Here is a 22371-nt window from a genome sequence, read left to right as displayed (position 1 = left end):
TTTCTCTCTTCACTCATTTTTCTATCCCTTTAGTGTCTGTTAAACACATGACATAGACTGATCTAGAGCGCTGAGGTTTGAGTCTGTTCAGGATACGATCCGGAGTGATGTCCGATCTCTGCCTCGGGTTAAACTAGAGAACATGGAGAGCTTGAGTCATGCAGGTGCACAGCCATATATTTCCATTTAGTTACAAATGAGATTTCCTACAGCGATGAGACTGTCTTACACTGATCCTTCGGTTAGACCGCCATCACGAGCTCCTCTTAAATCACTCTACCCGTTCTGTTATTAGAGGCTTCAAGCTATATGTCCTCAGATCGACTCGGAGTTTGAACCCATGGCGGATACCTTCAAAAGAGACAGAAAGGCCTACGCACATTTCCCTCCGAACGCTCATGAATAAAACAAGCTTCATCAAGCGGAGTCTCATGTGCACATGATGAAAACTCTCAGACTGTTTTGTTTCTGCAACCAAGTCTCCAGTATTTACTCTGTAAATTAAAGAAATCATCTCAAATTATTCTCAGAAAGGTGCTGTGGGATGTGCAGAAATGATCCACAGTTTTGGAGAAACGTCTGGTGGAATATTTGATCAGGGCTCAGGGTTTGATTGTGATGTTTGTGTGCTCTGTTCAGACTCTCCAGGGCCGGATTCAAAAACACCACGCTATACACATGTAATTAATTAATTACTCTTGGTGAGGGTGCTTCTCATATCTTCATCGCGCCTGTCTTCTCTTGGAAACGTGCAGGATTTCTGCCCGAGTGTGGAGAAGGGATGAAGCCCGGTCTGACCGCAGACATCTGATTATAGAGACATTGAGCCCACAGTTCACATCTAAAATAGAAATCCAGTTGGAGGACTTTTTGATGAATTATTGATTAAATTGATATGATAGCTCCCTTTCTAATTGTTTAGTTGTTAATATTTCATGAATATCATTTAAGTTTTACTCGAATGTGACACTGTTCGGTAAATCTCCATTTAAGCAAAGTGCTTTTCTGTTTTGTTTAGTTCTTTGTTGTTCAGCTCAATGGATTGCGTTTGCAAGCCTGTGGTTTATATCTGTGTTTGCAGTTTGTTCATACTCCACTAAATAACTTGGCTGCATTTTGCCGTTCTTCATATTTGTCATTGCACAAATTAAATTCCTACTGAAGTCTAATTTTCTGGATGGAAATAATGTCTAACATTGGACTAGTTTTAATCATGACACTCACACAGGTTAGTTGTTATTGAATAATTTACTGTTTTATGTATATTATCCTTTTTTTCGTTCCATCTTAACAATCACACATTGATCTCTTCATTTGCTTTTTATGTACATTTTACAGACGTGTCCAAGTATGTAGGTGTCTGGACTATATCCAGAGGTGTGTGTGCGCGTGTGTGTGTGTAAGTGTGAGAATGTGAGTGTAAAGTGAATTCCTGATTCAAAGGGACATTTTTCCAATTGTGGGGTGCTACAGCAAATATCATGTTTGTCGTTTGGCAAGCGGCTGATTTATCACATTTCCCCGAGCTCTGACATTCAGATTGCTTGTGATTGACGTGGTCGCTCAGGACACACACACACACACTCATTTACAGATATTCATATTCTTTGAGCTTGTAGAGTTTGCCCGTGTGATTATTTGACTCCATACCAGTTTGTATTTAAAGAGACTACAGTTTTTTTCTCTCTCTCTCTCTATCTTTCTTTCTCTTACTTTGTCTCACTACACACACACACACACACACACACACACACACACACACACACACACACACACACACACACACACACACACACACACACACACTGATTAAAGAATAGTGATGGTGAGGTGCATAAGTGCACTAGATAAACAAGATCTCACCCAAGGCTGTTTCTGACATCTATCCGTTTCACTGAAAACTGTGAAATATGCTTGTTAAGAGAACATTTGTGTGCACATCTAAAACCTAGCATGTTTCTGTAGCATAATTATAACCTATAATTAAATATGATATTTAAAACTCTGACCTCTTGTGTAAAGCTGCATGTGAAGTTCAGTGTGACAGAAAATAAATGTATTGTTTTGTCACTCTGCACTGATGTTCTTTGGAAATAAAACAGCTGTTCTGAAAGTATTATAACTTTTAGTGAAATACTATTTATTTGTCAGTCACTCAATATATCTTGTTTATACACACATACACACACACACACACACACACACACACACACACACACACACACACAAAACAAGAACACTTGCTCTTGCTGCTGTACATACAATGCTGCACTTTCTTATGCCTTTTCACAAAATGATGAACAGTTACATAGTTTAAATTGTAGTTTTATATAGCTGTAAGAATGTAACGGTTCTCTGTAAAATACGAACTGTACCATTCCCCACAACACTTGCACCGCGCTTCATCTAAAATCTGACGCCGCATCTATATTATGCTTTGACAAAAAGTATGTCAACATGCCCATCTTGGCGAGTATCTTATCAAACATATTCGGTTATGCCTACGTTAAGTGAACGTAAACAGTCGAGACGGATAACGCATGTGTACAGCATCAGTGTACTGGATTGTGCATCATTTCTTTAAGTGACAGCAGCCTAATTTTCCAGCGGTGTGTGTTTTTAATGTTAATCAAGCAACAAAAGACGAGGAAATAACTCTGCTCTTGGCTGAATAGCTTTTTAATCTTTATATAATTTATACAGTTATGATTAAGCAGTGTTATTTTACATTTGATTACTTTATTAAATTTCTGTATCTGAAAACTATACTGTTGGATACCAGAAAAGCACTGTTTCTTTTATTTGTGTCTTTGACAGTATTTTGATTTGACAGTAGTCCTTTCCCCCCCTAAATATAGCGCATACCGTAACAGTGACCCTAAAACCATGATACAAACTGAACCTTGAGAGTTTCGAACCGCTACACCCCTATTAAACATACAATACTGTAACATCATCCTCATGTTCATAAGTCACCAGGGCAGATTTCTCTGGAGAGGGACGCAGGTATGCGGCTGAATCTGCTCTGTGCTGCAGCTACGGGTGCTTTTCTTACTCCTTTGTGCTCTTCTTTCCTCCACACCAGCGCTGTAAGAGATTAAGGCCAGAGTAATTAATCACAGAGGATTATTATGGCTGTTGTGTGGTTGTACTGAGAGGCCTGAGGCTGGAGATGAGGATTCTGCACGGGTCTGGAGTCTTTCTTTTTTAGGGTTTGTTTTAAGGAGGGAGACAATGTGAGCCGTGCGTGTCCTTAGAGTATTCTCGTCTGTTATAGATGTGAAATCCCTCTCGTGCAGCATTGTGTATGAGTGTACAATATATCTTCCCTGTGCTGCTGTATGTGTTCAGGATCTGTGTATATAGGCCATTCAACAGAATTAGTTCAAATTGCAGTTCCACAGTAAATATCTACTTAAACCCAAAACATCATTTGAAATATTAAGCTAAATATACACTCAATTAAATCTGTAGAGCACTTTCTATTAGGATGTGGCTGTCCTCCCAACCCTAACTCCTAAAGTTAAACCGAAAGTAATATGTAGTCATTTGTGTGTGTGTGTGGGTGTGTGTGTGTGTGTGTGTGTGTGTGTGTGTGTGTGTGTGTGTGTGTGTGTGTGTGTGTGTGTGTGTGTGTGTGTGTGTGTGTGTGTGTGTGTGTGTGTGTGTGTGTGTGTGTTTATTTATTTATTTATTATTTTATTGTTTTTTTTTTGTTGTTTTTTTTGTTTTTTTAAAAAGATCTGTTTGATTTCTACAAAAGGAAATAACAATTTGTAGATTCTGGGAGGATTTAATTTTTAAATTTGTATTAAAAAATACTGTTCCACACTTGGATATCACAAATGACACTATATATATATATTAGTCTGTTTGCTGAACCTGATTTTAGCTGCATTTTTTACATTTTTGAGCAGAAAGTGAGACTGCATATATCTTTCATCACGGGCGGCTAGATCTCATCATTTTTAAGTACTGTAAATGTGCTCCAAATTTAAAAATCCAGTGTGTATTTTCCAGAACTTCAGTATTTGCTGCAATTAAATAAACATTTTGGGGTTTTAATCAATATTTTAATGTTTCTGTATATGTGAAAACCTATGTTTTCCAGGAATGTACTGGCTAGAATTTTCTTTCTTTTTTTTTGTTCATTAATGCTCAAAATTACCTTAAACTTGTCACTGTACCGAACTAAACCAACAATCATGTCACTACCGAAATTTACTTTGAGTTTCACTAATGACATTATTATTTCAGTAGTGATTACAGTTAAATAAATAAATGTAATTAAAGGATATGGTCAGCCAAAGTAAGAAGTTTTTCGTTTAAAGCTGCAGTCCATCACTTTTTATATAATGAGCGAGTAATGAATCGATTTTCCAAACAGTGTTTTTGTCTTATCCTGAATCACTACGGTACACCTATAATAAGTGTTTATTTTGGGATAGAGTTGTCAGAGTACCGAAACTTTAAAAATGTGACACTTTGAGTGCTGTTCGTAAACACCTCTGATTGGCCATTTTGTTCATGCACTCCTCGGATATGTTTGTGATTGGCTACAATTTGGTACGTTTGGTACTGAAGTCGGTATTTTTTGACAACTCCACATTGGGACTCTTTTAGACCGTTTCGGGTCGTACCGCTGCGGAGTAACCCAGTACCTGATATATGATTGAGAAAAAGCTCAGGCTACAATGTTTTTTTCCGCAAGACACATGCAGTTTATTAACGACTAGAGCGCCAAAAGTTACGGACTGCAGCTTTAAAGAAGTCAGTTTTAAAGTAAAACTTGTTTCACATGTTTTCCATGTTTCCATTCTGTTCTGAATATAAAAACACTGTGTTTGTTGTGACAGTGTCTAAGTGAACTATATTACTTGTGTTTACAATCAAAACATTCCAACGCAGCCTCCATCCTTCGCAAAAGATGAATAACGAAAGCGCACCGGAAACAAAAACCTTGAAAAAATTATAGAGAAGCCGATTCGCACGGGACTAATATTATCAAAGGACCTCGGTGTTCGGCGAGATAAGGTAGGTCATTTGCGGGGGGAATTTTTACTTTACAAATTAAAGAATTGTCCAATTGGCATGGGATTAAGTTCACAGACAAACTCCGCAATTATTACAAATGACTAGAGGTCACCAGGTAATACTTATCCCGTGCGAATAGGACTTAAGTGAACTACTTGTGTTCGTTTCTGTTAAAATCAAGACACATGTTTATGTCATTCTGGTCAAGGGAAACAACACTCCATTCAACAGGAAAGACAGATGAAGTGAAGTCACAATTTGACTATAAATGTAAATTATTAAATGTAAATTATGTATAAATTTTGACTAGTACTAATTATGGTGATTCCCATTTAAAGTCGGCATGAAAGTTGCGATAGACTTTTTTTCCTTTTGTGACGTATATCCAAGTGTAGCGGCTTCCGGAACAATAACAAATGTGGGCGGGGCTTGATTTTGTACATGGGATTGGATGGTTGTGGTTTGCTATTTGTGGATCTCATGTGAGTGACGGGTTATTGTCCCGCCCTCGTCATCAGAGAAGACAAGAGATGGGGAGGGGAAGTTACTCTGATTCAAGATTACGAGACATGAATAAAAAAAAAAGAAAAGATGTGGATGGATAAATAATTTATAGTAATTAGTACCCGCAATATTACATAATAAAACAGAATTGTCAATTTTGATTTCATGGTGATTTGTACAATTTAAAAGTGGTGTTTGTTCTTGCAAACATGGATAATGGGATCAATTGAAACTGAACACTACACACTAAAGAAAGCTTTAAAATGCATAAAAAAAGCATAATAGGACCCCTTTAAGTTTGTTCTACTGTGTATATTTTTCGATAGTTGATGAGGCTAAAAGGTGATTGGGTATTTCTGGATCTATAATTCATTATTTTACCCTTTCCTTTTTACCTTCTCTCCATCACAGCATTATCATGGTGTGTGTTTGTTTGTGCATCATCCACCCACACACTTCGTTTACTCCATGATCCGTTCAAAAAGCACTTTTTGCATCTCAGTTCTTCCTTTGAATTCAAACTTTGCCCAAACAAACCCTGGGCCTGGTGTCACACCCTTCAACACCTCATCTGTCCTGGTTTTACATGGCATCTGTTAGACACTCCCGCACGGATTTTTGCAGGCACACGCTTGAATTCAATATCCTATCTCACATGTCTGCTTAATGTTATTTCGGGAGCCAGTAACCTCCTTCAGTTGGCAGTGTTATATCAATGAATTGCTGCTGCGTATAGAGGGACAGAAAGTGGGTGAAGTCGAGTAGCTTCTGCGTGTGGCTCTACTGTAGTGGATAAACCTGATAAACCGAAGCGCTTTATTCAATCTAAATAGTGGGCCCCTCTGAGCCCCCGTGTTCGTACAACACACTACCGCTCCATCAATCACTGATAATGGGCCCCGGCCATTTCTCTCTGATGTTTGCGTTATTGCATTGGATTCTAACGAGCCATCGCTGCTAATCAGCCCACTGGATGAAGGAGGCGGATGGATTTGTTTCTGTGTGATCATTTCAATGAAACATAGTCCTGCATGCCTACATGACTCTAGGGGCCCGAAGCTGCAATTACACATATAATCACAATTGAATTTCAGTGGAAGCTCCATTATCCATCCTGCCAGCCAAACTGGAATTAAGTGTAGATGAAGTGAAAGTCTTTAGCTTTCTACTGCGGATAATGCTGTGCTATCAGCTTCAGCTCCTAATACATCAAGAAATGCACAGACGGCTGACACAAGATAAATCTGGTGGATCTTATGACCCGTTCACACCAAGAACGATTACAATAAGGATAACTATGTTAGCCTCTACACCGACGGATGATCGCGTTCTGTTTCGTTTAAGCCTGCAATGCAGTTATGTTGTCTGCAGCTTTAAGCTTAAGCAGCAGCAATATGAGACATTTTCGTGTGAGATAAAATTTCATATCGCTGTTAAAAATCCCATACATGGCAAAATAACTAAGTTGTGCAGTCCCATATATAAATAATTTTAAAATTAAGATAAAATATGTACCGAAAAAAGGTGAGTTCACCCTTCGTATGGAGTTTGATTGACTGACCAATCATAATCCGTCATTTTTTCCGACAAAGCAGTCAGGAGAGCTTGTAGATTCAAGTCGGGGGATTTGAACTTGAAAAATGGTGCGTCCTGACGTCTTTCCGCGGTTAAAATAACATCCATGTTTATATGATGCTATAAATTAACTAGAAGGAAGAGATGATCTTTAACTGAGGCTCTACAGCGATCTGTCACATCACATTACAGAGACAAAAAGCGGTATGTATTGTTTAAATTTCTTTTAAAAAGGACCAAATTTGAAAGTTGAGACTTTGTTTCATATCAAAAGTAACCGCTCTGTCCTGTCGGTCAGTTTCCTCTCTGCTCCGCGATGTATTTTTCACTGCGTGAGAACATGATGTGTGGCGTCTTCACGAACAGTCAACTGAGCTTAGAGAAGAGTAAAATACACCTGATTCGTGGAGCACTAGAGTGTGGAAGAAAAATATCATCCTTAGCTTATTTGTTAAAATGGTTGTGTTGTCAAACAGTGGTCAAACAATCATATTATCCAGCTGATTTGGTCTAAACATGGCAGACTGTGCAATTTGCTTCTCGTAATGACTGTGATTGCCCTCCCCTCTCCTTTTACTTCAAAGTTGAAACTCATAGAAGGTAATGCTATGAGGGACTCAATTTTGCATGACTCCTCTCATCAGCGAGTGAAACAGCAATAAAGGCAAATTGCTCCTGGGAGACATGAACGCTTTAGAATAAATTACGTGCGGGAACAGAGGTGTAATTAATTTACAGGCTGTATTGATAGTCCCCCTTCACTGCTCACTATATGTCTTCATCTCAGCTAACGTCTTCATTATTTGGAGGGCAGGAGAGAAGCGAGTCAACAGACTAAATGAATTGCCATAAGACTATGTACACAAACTGTTTCCACTGCGTAAGGATTTCTCTCAGGCTTTTAATTAGCATGCTGAAAAATTATTTAATAAGTGTGAGCTTAAGAGTTAAAGATGTGCAGGCAGGGAGAAGTGTACATTTGCAGAGAGAGACATTATAGTTTAAAGGGCTTCTTAATTTTATATTAAATGGGCTGTTTATAACTTATAACTAATGTTGCAATCTTCTCTTTTTTTATTTCAGCTAAAACTGATGAAGTACTGAAAGCAAAGGAAAATATTAAAGAAGAAAAGACAATAAAGGAGGAAGGTGAGCCTAACATTTTAAAATCTTAAACTCAAACTAATAGAGGAAAAGTATTAAGGGAAATTCTACAGGTAAGAGACGACAAGCCTTTACATCAATACAATGCATTCATATAGACACTTTTTTTCATTATGTAAAGGTGCAGTCATATTTACCATTGTTTATGGGCGAAATCCACTCATTTCAATAGGAATCTATGCATTTATGAATTCCACATGAGTGAAGGATTTCCCCTCTCAGTTTTCGCAATGGCAAAAAGGTCCATTGTCTATTATGAAGCACTTTCCAGACGCTTTCTGTTTTGGTCATACAGTGAGTACATGTGACCAACGTGAACCTGTCGCAAAATCTGCGTGGGGAAATCTTTCGCCTTCAAGCTAGATTCCCGATCGCATTGATTCCTATAGAAGTAACTGAGCTCCGGCCATTTGACAGACGACGGTAAATGTGACCGTACCTTAATTAGTGTTAAACTGTTAAATTGACTGTTTTTCCAAGCCACATATTTCCTATAGCTAGTTTCCTGTCTCTTGCGTCACTCCATGCTCTCTTTCTTCCCACATAATAAAATAACGCCAACTGAAATCATTTTCAAACATTTCAATCTAATGTTAATTATTGGATTGTGTTTGATATTTTTTCCCCCACTTAGCATTTGCATCATACTCTTCTAGTGGGAATCATTTTGAAAACAATTCTCTCTGTAATTTTCACATCACTTTTAGTGTGAAAATGCCTTATGCTTATTATGACTGTCATATTCCTTTGACAGTCTGTTAACATTTGTCATTCACTTGTTGATCTTAGCAATATCAAAAACACTGAAAGGTCTATTGTTATGGTTTCTTACATGGTCTCGCACACTCAGTTCGTTAGAAATAGAAAATAATGGTTTAAAAAAGCATATCAGTTTATCATTTCAGCTCATCTCCCGACTCTCTCACTTCCAGTTAATTCTGCATTGATCCCTCTTTCCATTACTGGATCCAGATTCCAGCATGAATTGCACATGCGTGGCTCCAGGCTACAGTGTGTGGCTCGCAGTCGAGTGATTTTCTTAAGCGAGTTCATGCTGTAATCTCACCCTTTGGAATCAATTGACTTCTCCCCCCTCCCAAAACACTTTCATTTCTCTCTTAAACTTATGAAGTAACACAGTCTTCCTGCCTAGCGCTGGAAGGCTCTTAACACCACCTCCAACCCCGCGTTTGTAATGTACAAAAATAGTCACAATTACGGTCTTTTGAACGTGTCTTTTGCTGCCGACACTCAATCTCTGTCCGTATGATCTGGAAGTTACATCGTTGAGAGCAGGGCAGGTTTTGGTCTGGCTTTAATCTCCATTCTTCAGGATGAACACACTTCCCTCAGGGGCTCGCAAACTTACAATCCAGCTGAACTGTGGAAATCAACAGAATACCAGCAGATTATACATTATAAAAACACACTCATACTCATGCTAATCGTTTTAGAGGGGATTTCACACAACATACTTCCTACTGAAGCCCATCTACTTTTTAAAATCAAATCATAAAAGTAGAGATGCACCGATACTAAATTTCTCCGCCGATACCGATATCCAATTATTCTGAATGATATTGGCCTAAACCGATTGGTGGATTTTTCTTAAGGGAAAAAAATCTCACCGAAATAATGCTGCAAACTATACAGGGAACCCTTTCATTTGGTATAATATTATAAAATTAGAAGTTCAAATTAACAACAGAGATGTTATGCTCAACTGCTATTTATTTCTAGCCATGCTGTCTTGCCGCAACGCGATTTTATTCACGCTGCTAGGCAGTCTGGATTCCATGGACCAGATTTTCGCCTCATCTAGGGAACCAATCACAGAACGGGGAGGGAGCAGCAAGACGATGACGAGGTCTATGCGACACACCGAAGCAATTTTTTTTTATACCTATGGGTCCAACATGGCAGCAGGCGCAAAGTTACCTTTCGACGCAGCCTTGCGGCCGTTTCACACCGCGAGCGTGACAATATAGTGACAACTATACATTTGTTTTTAGAAGTTGGTCATTTATAACAAAGTGTAATTTTTAACTGTAACTTTTTCTTGAAATCTTCGCTTGTCTGGTTTATGCTACTCTGAGCAATGTTTGAACTTTGTATTCTGAGCACTTCTTGCGTTGTTTTTGCCTCTCCACGATGACTCGCTTGGTTTAATCCTCAAATGTAAGTCGCTTTGGATAAAAGCGTCTGCTAAATGACTAAATGTAAATAACATTGATAGTCTTGAAAGTTTGGTATGGGGAGGTGTACAACATTCGCATATAAATGTTAAACAACAAAACAACCCAGAAAATGGCTCCAGTCTGTTAGTTTCAGCCATACTTTCGATATGTTTAAAAGACTGCAAACTCCGCGGATAAAAAACAAAACACACAAATAAACCACACACTCGGGTTTGATTTGGGTTGTGCTAGCCTATGTAGCTGTCTGTGTGTTACATAAACTAAAAGAACGTTTATATATTATTTTTTCTGGCTAGTTTACTTTAGTTTTTTTTTATATAATACACAACTTTCACCCAAACTGAATAATTAAAAACCCGTTTTTACCTATAATATTTTTGAGTCTTGATTTTCTTTTATTTGCCTACTCAAGTTCAAGTTAAAACTCACTAGACATGCTTATTCTGTGCATTTTGGGCACTTTTTATGTGCAATATTTATTTTTGTCCATCAAAAGTGTGCTTTCACTTTAATTTAGCGTGAGCAGTGCAGCAAAACCCGCTTCACTGCTGCTCACGCGCCTCTCGGCGCTCACGCGCTGCTCCTGCTCCCGCTGTGAATGCACTCACTGATTAACATGCACGGCGAAAAATATATGCGGTGTGAAACGGCCGTTAATAGATACACGTCATCGTGTACACATAAATCCTTCTTCCTCGTCTAATTTCTGTATGTAACGCTCTACATACGTCATCTGGTATAATTGAAACGATTGGCTATGAGCTACGTACAGGCGCATTTGATAGACATTCGTAGCACCCAATAAACGGCTCTGGGCATTCGTAAACCACGCCTCAAATACGAGAAAAAGAACATGTGGTTCCCAGACCCACGTCTCAATGAGACTTGGGTCTGACGTTAGCCAGGCTAATTTATTTCCAGATATGTTTGAAATGTTTGAAACTCAGTTGCGCATAAGGTAGTTTTCATAAACACTTCTTCATGGCAAATTTATTCAAACATACATATATAATTAACAGTAAATAATCTGTTCTTAAATAAATTCAATAAACTATAAACTAACGACCTGTGAATTTTCCTAAGATAAACGTTAAGTGATATTGTTGACAAGCTGCTTTATTGACGTCTTTCCACGGTTGAAACACTGATTGAGTGATTACAAAAGACATGATACGGATTTCTGTAAGTTGTTCTGTATCTTTCAAAATACCTTCTGATATTCATGCATGTTTTTCTAGATATGATTTGTATTAAAGTGGAAGAAAAGGCTCTAAAGCGATCTGTCACGTCACATTTAAGAGCGTCAAAATGCCATTTATTGTTTGAATTTCGTGATAAAATGTACAGAATTTGAAAGCTGAGACTTAATTTCTTATCAGAAGTAACAGAGCACCAAGCTCTTTGTGATTATTGGATGGGAGGCGCTACAAATCATGTTTGATGTAGGAAAAACCCTAGATCTGGCAACCCTGGCTTGAACTACGGGTGATTCATGGGGTCAAATGCGTTATTGTTGCATTAACTTGCCCTAAATTCAACGCGCGAGAGATTTTCTTCACACACAGTATGTGTTGCAGTCTGACGCGTTTTTCCTCCGCACCCTTTTGATTGACAGGATATAATCGGCCCTGGTCATTCGCTGTTTTTAATAGCTTTAATTGGCCGATAGGGATTATTGACCGATACATCGGTGCATCTCTACATAAAAGCTTTTTAGATGGAAACTCTTAAAAATACAGGTTCATTATTGGCATCACTGGTTCAATTAAGATCCTTTAACATCCATGGGACCTTTTCATCACAGAAAAGGTTCTACATAGTGGAAAAATGTTCTTTAGATTATTAAAATGTTCTTCAAATTAAGAAAAAAAAAATGTTAACAGAAAGGCTCTTTGGGGAACCCAAAATAGTTATTCTATGGCATTGTGTAATTTAAGTAGGCTTTCTTATATTTCTTCTTCTTTTTTTCATATTCAAATCAGTGTCGAATCCCTTACAGTCCATCACTGCTGGGCACTTCAGTCTATAACTGTTTTCTCTGACACGGACCTGCATTCGGTCCGTATCCATGCAGATCATATATTTTAATGAGCCGTATAACAGCGTTTAACCCGTATCATTAGAGCAGCTTGCTCTTTCACCATGGCAAAGAAAAAGACTTTCCTTAATTATGCTGTGTCATGCGGGTCATCTTTGCTGGTGTGTACCTGTGTGTGTGTGTGTGTGTGTGTGTGTGTGTGTGTGTGTGTGTGTGTGTGTGTGTGTGTGTGTGTGTGTGTGTGTGTGTGTGTGTGTGTGTGTGTGTGTGTGTGTGTGTGTGTATTGGAGAATGATACTACCATTAAACATTTAGATGAAATTTAACACCCTTACACACACACACACACACACACAGAGAGAGAGAGAGAGAGAGAGAGACTGCCCCCTGTATCCATTCATTTCTAATCTCACTATAACAAACTGTGTTGTCATTCACAAGAGGTGTCTGTCGTAGTGCTGACAGTGTGTGTGTGTGTGTGTGTGTGTGTGTGTGTGTGTGTGTGTGTAAACTTAAACTAAACTTAATTAGAGGCTTCATTTAATAGGGCATATCTGGTTAATGGTGTATAAATATGAAAAATATTGCTTAATTATCCCATTTTTAAGTCGAAATATAATAGAATTGTTTGTTACTTAGTGTTAATATATTTTTATTGTGTGCACACACACACATTTACATAAAAAGACACATTAATGTATGGAATTTAACAGTTTATTGCTGTAATACTTTATGTAAGGCTTCTTTTAAATATTTCTGCATAACTCCCTCAGAGAAGAAAATATCATCAGAGCAATATTTCATAGCATTTCAAATGTTGCTCTTGAGTTCAAATCCAAATGATAGCTTGCAGCACAGTTACGGTCTCGTGCAAACCCATCGAATGGCTTGTTGTCCAGGATTTAGGTGGGTAAATAGAGAGTAAGGTGATCTCTTTATAAATCAAATGATTTGACCTGTGAGCTTAACAATAGTAACTCCTGCAAGACTGTTGTTAAATATTTAGCACTCTGCTGTCATGAATACGAATGCTGTGTAAATGAGGTCTACAAGCGGGTGACCCTGGGACTAGAGCCTGTGAGGGGGGGCTCACACTGGCCTGAACATTTAATTGTCCTGACTCCAACTGCTCTTTAATGGGTACGCTTTGAAACACACCACCTGCTATATCAGACACTTCTCTGTATCATACAGCTTCTCTACATCACTTCTGAGAAGGGCTCGTCTTTGAGGAACACTAGGCTGCTTGTACGCTTGACACCACATGGTATTTATATTTATATGATGATGCGGTTTACTTACGCCATCTTATTCTGTGCTCCAGAAGTTATACTGTAATATACTTCAGTGCCTTTCTAAAGTTTGGAAATGCCCTAGGTTTCAAATTGGGGTTTTGAACAATATCGGCATAAACTCTTATAATTTCTCGAAATTATCAAGAATTATTTACTTTTTGATTACGCAATATTGACAATATATACATATTCGCAGCCCTTCTCAGCTCTGATGACTGATCACTGGATTAAATTTGGCCCAGTTTTCTTTTAACTACAGTACGCAACACAAATTAGAACACAGTTGAGATTGTTTATTAATAGGTTTGGTATTTCCCTGCTGGAATTATTATATTATTATTATTATATTTTTAAACAGCCTAAGCTGGTCTTAGCTGGTTAAGTTTCTCAGCCTGATCAAGTTGGTGTTTAGATGGTTTATCCCAGCAACACCGGCTGAAAAGTGTCTGGAAACTGTTGACACTTGTATAGTTGCAGCTTGCATCGTGTAAGAATTTACAAGATCAGGATTGCGGTTTTATACTAATTTGGCCTGTTTAGTAAATCTATCCCATAATGTCTAAAACACAAAAGGCGTTTTCAAACACTCCATCTCCAAACATTGCTTACAGTGTATGATATTACATGTTTAATTGAGAAAATCCAATGTATTTCTTATTTCCCTTTAGGGAACACTTACTTGTAAACCCGTCATTAGTTATTGAATGTTTATTGTGTCTAAAATCTACATGCTAAAATACAGTAAACACAGCTTGCTTTTTGAAGCACTACTGTGTTAGACCCAGCTAAATTTAAAAAAAAAAAACTGCATATCTTTTACATCATCTCACTAGTGAAATTTATCATTGTAAGCATTATGTAGCTGTAATATTTGAAGTATGCATATCTTTCTGTCATTCAAAGCAACTATTTTCCATACTCCGGTGATTAGTTATGCCTGGCTTATAAGCAGTGAATCCGTATTGTGGACCCAAGGGAAATAAAATTGGCAGAAAATCAGAGTGAGAAGATTTAATTATCACGCAGAGACCTTTACCGTCGCCTGGCCCACTGAACCCGAAAAAGCCTGATCCGCCTGGACATCAGCCTCCTCCTCGTCGCTTGTGTCCCATGCTATGCCAAGCAATTACTGTTTTATTGATTTTTTATCACTGTGAATTTAAAGGGTTTTTTTTTTTCTTTTGAAAACCCATGGTTGTTGAGTTCAACGTAAAGAAAATAAAAATGGTGCTTTGTGATATCCTATCCTTCATTCTCCTGTGTTGGCTGAATATTTAGACATATTATTGACCAGTGTCTACAGCTGGACCATTTCTCCAAGCACATATGCCTTTTCCTGTGCATGATTATATTAATAGATGATTGACATCCATTCCTCCCCTCTGTAAATGGTGTTGTGCTAGCCAAGAACTGCATTGGATATTTAAAGTTATATATATGTATATACTGTAATATGCACATTTAGTTTTTTGTCACCTCTCTAAACCCCAAGTTATTAACAGCACTACTGACCAATCCTACTGTACATTAGCAACCTCATTCTCAAATGAACGTACATAGCATCGAGAATACAGTTAATTAAGTAATATTGCCATATCCTTGTGGACTGCGTGGCCGTCGTATAGCACAACAGCATTTCCACGACACAAGTTTAAGTCCCAACTTGTGGTCCTTTCCCAATCCCAATCAGCTCCTGTCTCTCCTTTACTGACCCCTCAGATAAAGACAACAAATAAAAATAAATAAATAACATATTAATTCACACGATTTAAAACAATCTGGAACAATTCTGTCCAATGTGAAATTACATTATTGCTTGAATAACATCCAACCCATGTAAGAATAATAATTTTCTTTGATCAGTTTGTGACTGAAGCTGTTGAGCTTCTGAGTGAGAGATGTCACCGAGGGAAGTGGAGCTAAACAGAGGATTAATCTGCGTTACACTACGCCGTCACACAGTTTGACATGTGAAATCCTCTGTGCTCAGAGAGATCTCGTAGCTCTATTAACAGCTGTTTGTGTGCTTGTGTTATACATGCTCTCTAGGGAGGCTGTGTTTTAGGGTTTCAGGACAGGGTGGCCCGACCAAACAGCCGCGTTCATGAAGAAACTCTCAGATTGTCATACGCTGATATGTGAGAAGGTGTGTTGGAGTGTGTAATGTGAGAAAGTGTGTATGTGTTTATGTTGTGGGAACGAGAGGAAATCCTCAGGGTAGAGTGTTGAGAGTTGCATGTGTGTGGTTGGGTCATTTGCACCTCATCAAGCCGGGACTGGTGGTCTCAGACACGCACCAGGAGCAGAGTCTCTCTGATTGGGTCAGTCTGTGGTCACCAGTTGTCAGAGCTCCATGAATCAGCGTGACCAGTCGTCTATGAAATCTGTGATATGCTCGTGTTGTTGTACAGCATGTGTGTTGTTGCTGTGTGGCAGTAGCAGTAGACTAAGCACTTTGCTTCGTCTGTTTACAAATGTAAACACTATTGATCTACATTTTCTTAATGACGGTTTAGTCATAAGGATGAGTAATATATTGTTAGGCTGGGAAATATTAATTTGTGTGATTTAATACTTGCTGTTTTAATGAGGGTGAAAAAATGAACGCAATTAATGCAGCATCCGTTTTTTTACTCTGTGGTAACCCCCCCCCCCCCCCCCCCACCCCCCCACACACACACACACACACACATCCTTTAGCTAGCGTTACAGTATTTAACAATGCTATCTGTGATCCACTCAGCAGACTGGGGATGAGCTGACAGAGAACTGACCAGGGCCCTTGTGGACTTCCTCAGAGTGCACACTTTGGTGACGTCCTGTAGTGAGACCTATAGGGCGCGAGTCCACGCGGGCGCATTGAGAGGTATTTTTGGGACAGACTCGATCGAGCCTTATCCCTCTCCACTCGGACCCGGATAAACTGAAAGCTCATCTCATCAGTCCCTTTATTAGATATAAATCACAAATATTACACTATTTAGCATCGATCAAGAACAGGATTTATTTTCTTCTCCCAAATCTCATCTCCTTGTCCACTACACAGCCTGCTTTTACAGTTCTATATTTTAATATTGTGTATGTCACCTCGGCATTAGACAATAGATACATGCTCATTTAAATGATGTATTGTACATAATAATACATAATGTTCCATTTGAACTAAGATTACAATTTTAACACATAATGAAAATGTGTGTGAGTTTCAGATTAATTTACAGGTTTAAATATTCATACCAGGTTTATATATGACTCAGTAAAGCCCTGATACTCGGTTCTATTTATTTAATGAATCATAATGCGATCGTATTATTCAGCACGCTATTATTAGCCTATGTTTGAGACATCAACAACTGTTTGATGACTATTATGTTTTTATAAACTGTAGATAATAACTGGTAAAATGTACACCTAGGTCATAAAAACCATAATGATACTTTCTTTTTAGGCATGTTAACAATTGTCCGTCAGCGAAATCTCCTCCCATCCGTTGTCCGATTGGCCTTTCGCAAGGATTCCTGGGTAGTTAAAGTGTGTGAGCCTGCATGCACTTCAAGGGGACACAGGGGGCGCTGCTGAGCACACACACTTCAGAGCGTTAACATGAGGAATGGGACGGCCTACGGACTCGTAGACTCAGCGAGCACGCGCAATTTGAGTCCACGAGACCAAATTTTGCGTGTGCCATTCGGGACAGGGCCCAAGTGTGTGTCGCACATGTCCTGAATAGTGAAGCCCAAACCTCGATCGCCCCCTGGTGTCTTTCTGCAGTATGGGTCATAAACGTCACCCTCTTCATGTAATCGAATGGGGCGCGAGCCATACTTAGTTGGGTTTTAGTTAGTTATTTGATGAAAAGGGGGTGTAGCGTCATGATTGACAGCTGTGTTTGGGAATGAGTCTGCGGGAGCGGGAGTGTGCCACGGCTCAGGATCACGACTGCGCAGACTCCGGTGTGGGGACAAATTGGGTCCTCCCTAAAATCGGGTCTCCGTTAGGTCCCACAAACCATCCCATTGGCTCAAATCACTTTTAATAGGTCTCTCTTTTTGCAGCTGATTACAATTCCTACAAAAACATGTTATGAAAAAAGCTGTTTTAACTATGGTATAATTGCCATTAATATCTGCATTAGTTAGCTTATGTATTAGCATAGCATACAGATACAGATTAGCCTGATAGCTTAGTTTATACAGGCAGTTGCACTTAACCTATATGCATTCACAATCATCTTTAATGTAATTACGTGTTCAATGTCAAAATATTTCAGTTATAAAAAGAACAATGTAATGTTCAATTATTCACTTGATAGGCTATTATTATTATTATTAATTTATTAATTAAAAGTTCAACCAAGTGAAAGAAACTACGTACAATTTGTTTTACTCTGCATTATATAGTAAGCTACAGTAATTATTATTGTTTTTATTTACTTAGTATTATCATGAACTGATAGTTGATGGAGATATGATTTCTGATGTGTCATCATGTATAATCTTGTTAATAAATGATCAATAAAACCATAAAACTTGCTGTTTAGGCCTGTCTTTCACTTATGCTGAAAAATCAATTTAATAGAGGCATCAGGATCAGACACTTGCCTTCATTCATAGTAAGGAGTAAACGGATGGTATTAAACACATATTTAAAATACTATCTGTATGAGGTTTCACATTAAATTGGAGAATGTTTTAATGAAAGGTGCGATGAATTATAGAAAATTGATTAGTTATCTTTAATCGATCGAATGCCTTAGTATTAACAGAAGAATCGAAAGTTGCTGTATGTTTTGTTACATTCAACTCTCAGAAACAGTGAAATCAGACTTTTGTCATTTTCTCTTAATAAAGCAGAGTGCAAGGTTGTAAAATCCTCGTGGGTTGTTTGGCCAAGACAGAGGTCACCGGGGCACTGTTGTTAATTAGCCAAATGAGTCCGCTCGCATTGTGGCCGTGACCTTCTCTGCAGTCAGTTACGTGAGTTACACTACAGCTCTGTGAAATAACGCTGATCAGAAATATCTGTGATCTGATTTGTTTGTCTCGCTGATAAGAGTAAAGGAGAGTTACAGCCTTGGCGTAAAGCTTCGGTCTCGTGAATGGAGAGGCTCTTAGTCTGCAAATCTTGCTGTCTTATGTCGGATGACATCATTTGTGTTTTAGAGGCTAACTCCAATTACGTAATTAGCCAGTTGGGTGTTTCCTTCATTATAGAGATGTTTGTGACAAGACGCTGACCAGCAAAACGCTGCAGTTTATGTGCCTTCCAGGTTCCTTTATTCTCTTTATCTTGTTGTTCGTGTTAAAGTGACATTTGTTTGGCTCTCTCTCTCTCTCTCGCTCTCTCTCTCTCTCTCTCTCTCTCTCTCTCTCTCTCTCTCTCTCTCTCTCTCTCTCTCTCTCTCTCTCTCTCTCTCTCTCTCTCTCTCTCTCTCTCTCTCTCTCTCTCTCTCTCACACACACACACACTCACAGCCTTTGCTTTCTCATTATGGATCTTATGTGTTATGGGTCTTAACTGTTATACCAAAGTATGATTTTGTTATGAATCATGGATACTGTACATCTGTTTTAGCAGTGACTAATGTTTAAAGGGATAGTTCACCCAAAAATGTAAATTCTGTCAGTATTTACTCTCCCTCATGTTGTTCAACCCCGTAAGACTTTCGTTCATCTTCAGAACACGAATTAAGATATTTTTGATGAAATCTGAGAGTTGTCTCACTCCTCCATAGGCTTCTAGGTCATTTCATTCTGCCGCCCAGAAAAGTTATTAAAGATATCGTTAAAATAGTCCAAGTGACTACAGTGAATCAACCTTAAGTTTATCAAGCGACGAGAATACTTTAGAATACTGTACGTAATGAAATAAGGTGTGAGTGAGTGAGTTCACGAGAGCCATGACACGCGCCGCAAAAAAATCTTCATTTTTGTTCTGCAGCAGAAAGAAAGTCATACAGGATTGGAACTACATAAGGCTGAGTAAATAATGACAGAATTGTCTTTTCCATTTATGGGGGAATTATCCCATAAAGCAGTTCGAGTTAAAGAGAAACATCGCTGAAAAAGTTTTGTATTGAATTTATGTGTGAAGATAAACATTAAGAACAAGTTGCACATATTCAGAACAAATGTGTTTGTGTTTGTATTAACATTTTTTATTAAAATCAAGCTACTTCAGGTTTGTTTTTTCATCTTTTACGTTTCAAAAATAACAATAATACATTAAATTGCATATTTATTAGCATCTATGTGTTACTGCTAACTGGTTTTCAGCTATTATTATGTATTAGTAGGTTCTGCTTTTAGTATTAGTAAGTGTCTGCTTCTGTTGATAACATTGTTAAAGTCCCCCTGTGGTGAAAATCAAGCTTTGATTTTGTTGTTTATATGTCTATGTGGTGTTTTTAATATGCTTTAAGACAAAACATGTGTAAATTCACAAGTCGACAGCATTGCTGAGTATTTTCTCTATAAAACTGCAGTGAATCAAAGACAGTCTCAAAAACATGCTTTGAAATCGCTGGTGTTTCTGACGTCACAAACTACCTTGTAACCAATCAGATCAACGTGTGATCGTCAACGAGTGGATCTCTGAGCTGAGTGAGTGAGTGGAGGCGGGGCTCATTTGCATATTCATAGAACCACGCATACTAAATGAGGCAAGGGTGTCGAGTTACATTCAAGCTATTTTAAGGCATGACGAATTTTGTTTTCAAGGGGGGAAAAATGTAATAAGTCATTTCGGTGATCAGAGATGAGTTTTAAGGGATAAAATGATTGACCACAGGGGGACTTTAACACTTTCTAGAACACCTTAACCTTAAACTGTTGAATGCGAGTGAAAACCCAGCGCACTCACAGATCATCATTTCAAGTCAGGGTTTGGTTTGTATGTGATTGAATGTGATGATATCTGAGTGTGTGAGTTATTTCACCAGTTTCAGCGATTCAAGCAGATTTGTGGATCACTTGCAAACATGAGAGGTCTGCATTATCACAGTCAATGCAATGAAGCAACCGTGATATGCAGGAATGATCAAATCAACATTATAATGAGCCAATCATATGAAATTTCATCTGTATTATGCCATACATGCCACATTTAGAGTTTGTGAAAATGCTTTAAACACTATTTGAACATATTGATCATATATATATTTGTTTCTTTTGTACTGTCGATATTGTACTGCTTCCTCATGCCTCCGTGTAACATGAGGTTTTGTACAGCAGAGGAGAACTGATCCACTGATATTATAGTACAGTAGTGCAGTTTTACAAGGAATTGCTCAATTATTTAATGAGTAATGGGAATGTATTGATTTAACTTTAAATTAGGCATTAAACATCAAATATATCTCGAATAAAAGTTGTAATTCGTGCTGGAAGCATCAGCTATCAGTGATATTGATAAAACCTCCACAAACCAATAATACTTCACATGCTGTAATGACTTCTCCCATGTATTTAATACAAACTGCTGCTGTTTCAGCAGGAAAAATAGGAAAAGAAAGAAACGTCGTGTAGGATCATTATCAAAGTTTCTGAAGAATTTGTTTGCTGGCTTTTCCGCATTTTTATCAATGCAGTCTGATGTGTTTATATTGAATCGTCATTATGGGACTCTAGGTTTTGAGGTTGGCTTCCTTTGTGAGCCGATCATACATGCATCTATTCGAGAGACTACTCCTGAGGAAACCCTCTGTCCTACAGCTAAATCCATTGGATTGCAGAGCATACTTCTCTCTGTCTCACACTGCTTTAGACCCTTAGGGACATTAGAGGCATCTGCCATGAGCCAACATCAGCGAGACAGAATTCACTTAGATGACCCATATCATGTCGCTCAAGAAGCTTTTTATATGGCCCGTTTGTGGAGTGCGATCTGCCCCGAACATGGATTGAGTGCATGTTACTAGGAGGAGACATCGGCCATGATTGCAAACTCTCTTTGTTCATTGAGATCTCATTTGTCAAGGCCGAGAGCCGAGAGGGTATTAGTTAGTTAGCAAATATTGACATGCCACTTTGTTCGGGGAACTATCAATTGAAATCAGCAAATCAATGCTCCTAATAGCTGCTCATTACGCACTTGATGCATTTTCAGTGTTCGCATCAGCTTTGCCAGTCAATGCAGTCAAAAACTATTACTTGACCAGCAGCCAGACACGTTTTTCACCTAAAGCCTTCAATAGCTTTGCATATGGAAATCTTTTGGGTGGTTGTTTCGCAGCTTGAACAAGGTGTAGCGTTGACTCTTAAATGAGTATATCTCACTGACATGCTTATTTAAATAGAGTTAATGGAAGATTTTTCTGTCACACACTGTGATTAAGTTAGCGCAGTGACCTTTCATCTAGGTTCCTTTTGTGCGTACGATGGAAATCACAAAGGCTTGAACGAAACCACATTTTCTCTTGCTATCGTCGGCAGCACTCACACAAAGTCAAGCAGCGTTCGTCGAGAGAGGATCTTTATTTAGACACCAGATCTTCCCAGATAAATAAAGACAGTGTTAATGGAAGAGGGGCGAGTCGGATGCGTGTCAGGGGTTTGCCCAGATA

At 38.5% G+C, this 22371-nt stretch overlaps 1 protein-coding gene across 2 annotated transcripts in view; it reads left to right on the top strand.

The window, feature by feature from the left end:
* Positions 1-22371, top strand: part of rsrc1 (arginine/serine-rich coiled-coil 1) — a 173715-nt gene that overhangs the window by 140084 nt on the left and 11260 nt on the right. For both annotated transcript variants that reach the window (XM_077207546.1, XM_077207544.1), the window contains exon 7: positions 8197-8262. In XM_077207546.1, coding sequence (XP_077063661.1) covers positions 8197-8262 — 66 coding nt within the window. The remainder of the gene's footprint in view (positions 1-8196; positions 8263-22371) is intronic.

This window comes from Siphateles boraxobius, unplaced genomic scaffold, assembly GCF_051911475.1.
Source record: "Siphateles boraxobius isolate OS27281-9 unplaced genomic scaffold, OSU_SipBor_1 6, whole genome shotgun sequence".
In the NCBI taxonomy this organism is placed as follows: domain Eukaryota; kingdom Metazoa; phylum Chordata; class Actinopteri; order Cypriniformes; family Leuciscidae; genus Siphateles; species Siphateles boraxobius.
The sequence above is the reverse complement of the archived record's forward strand: the minus strand, read 5'-3'. Positions and strand labels throughout refer to the sequence as shown.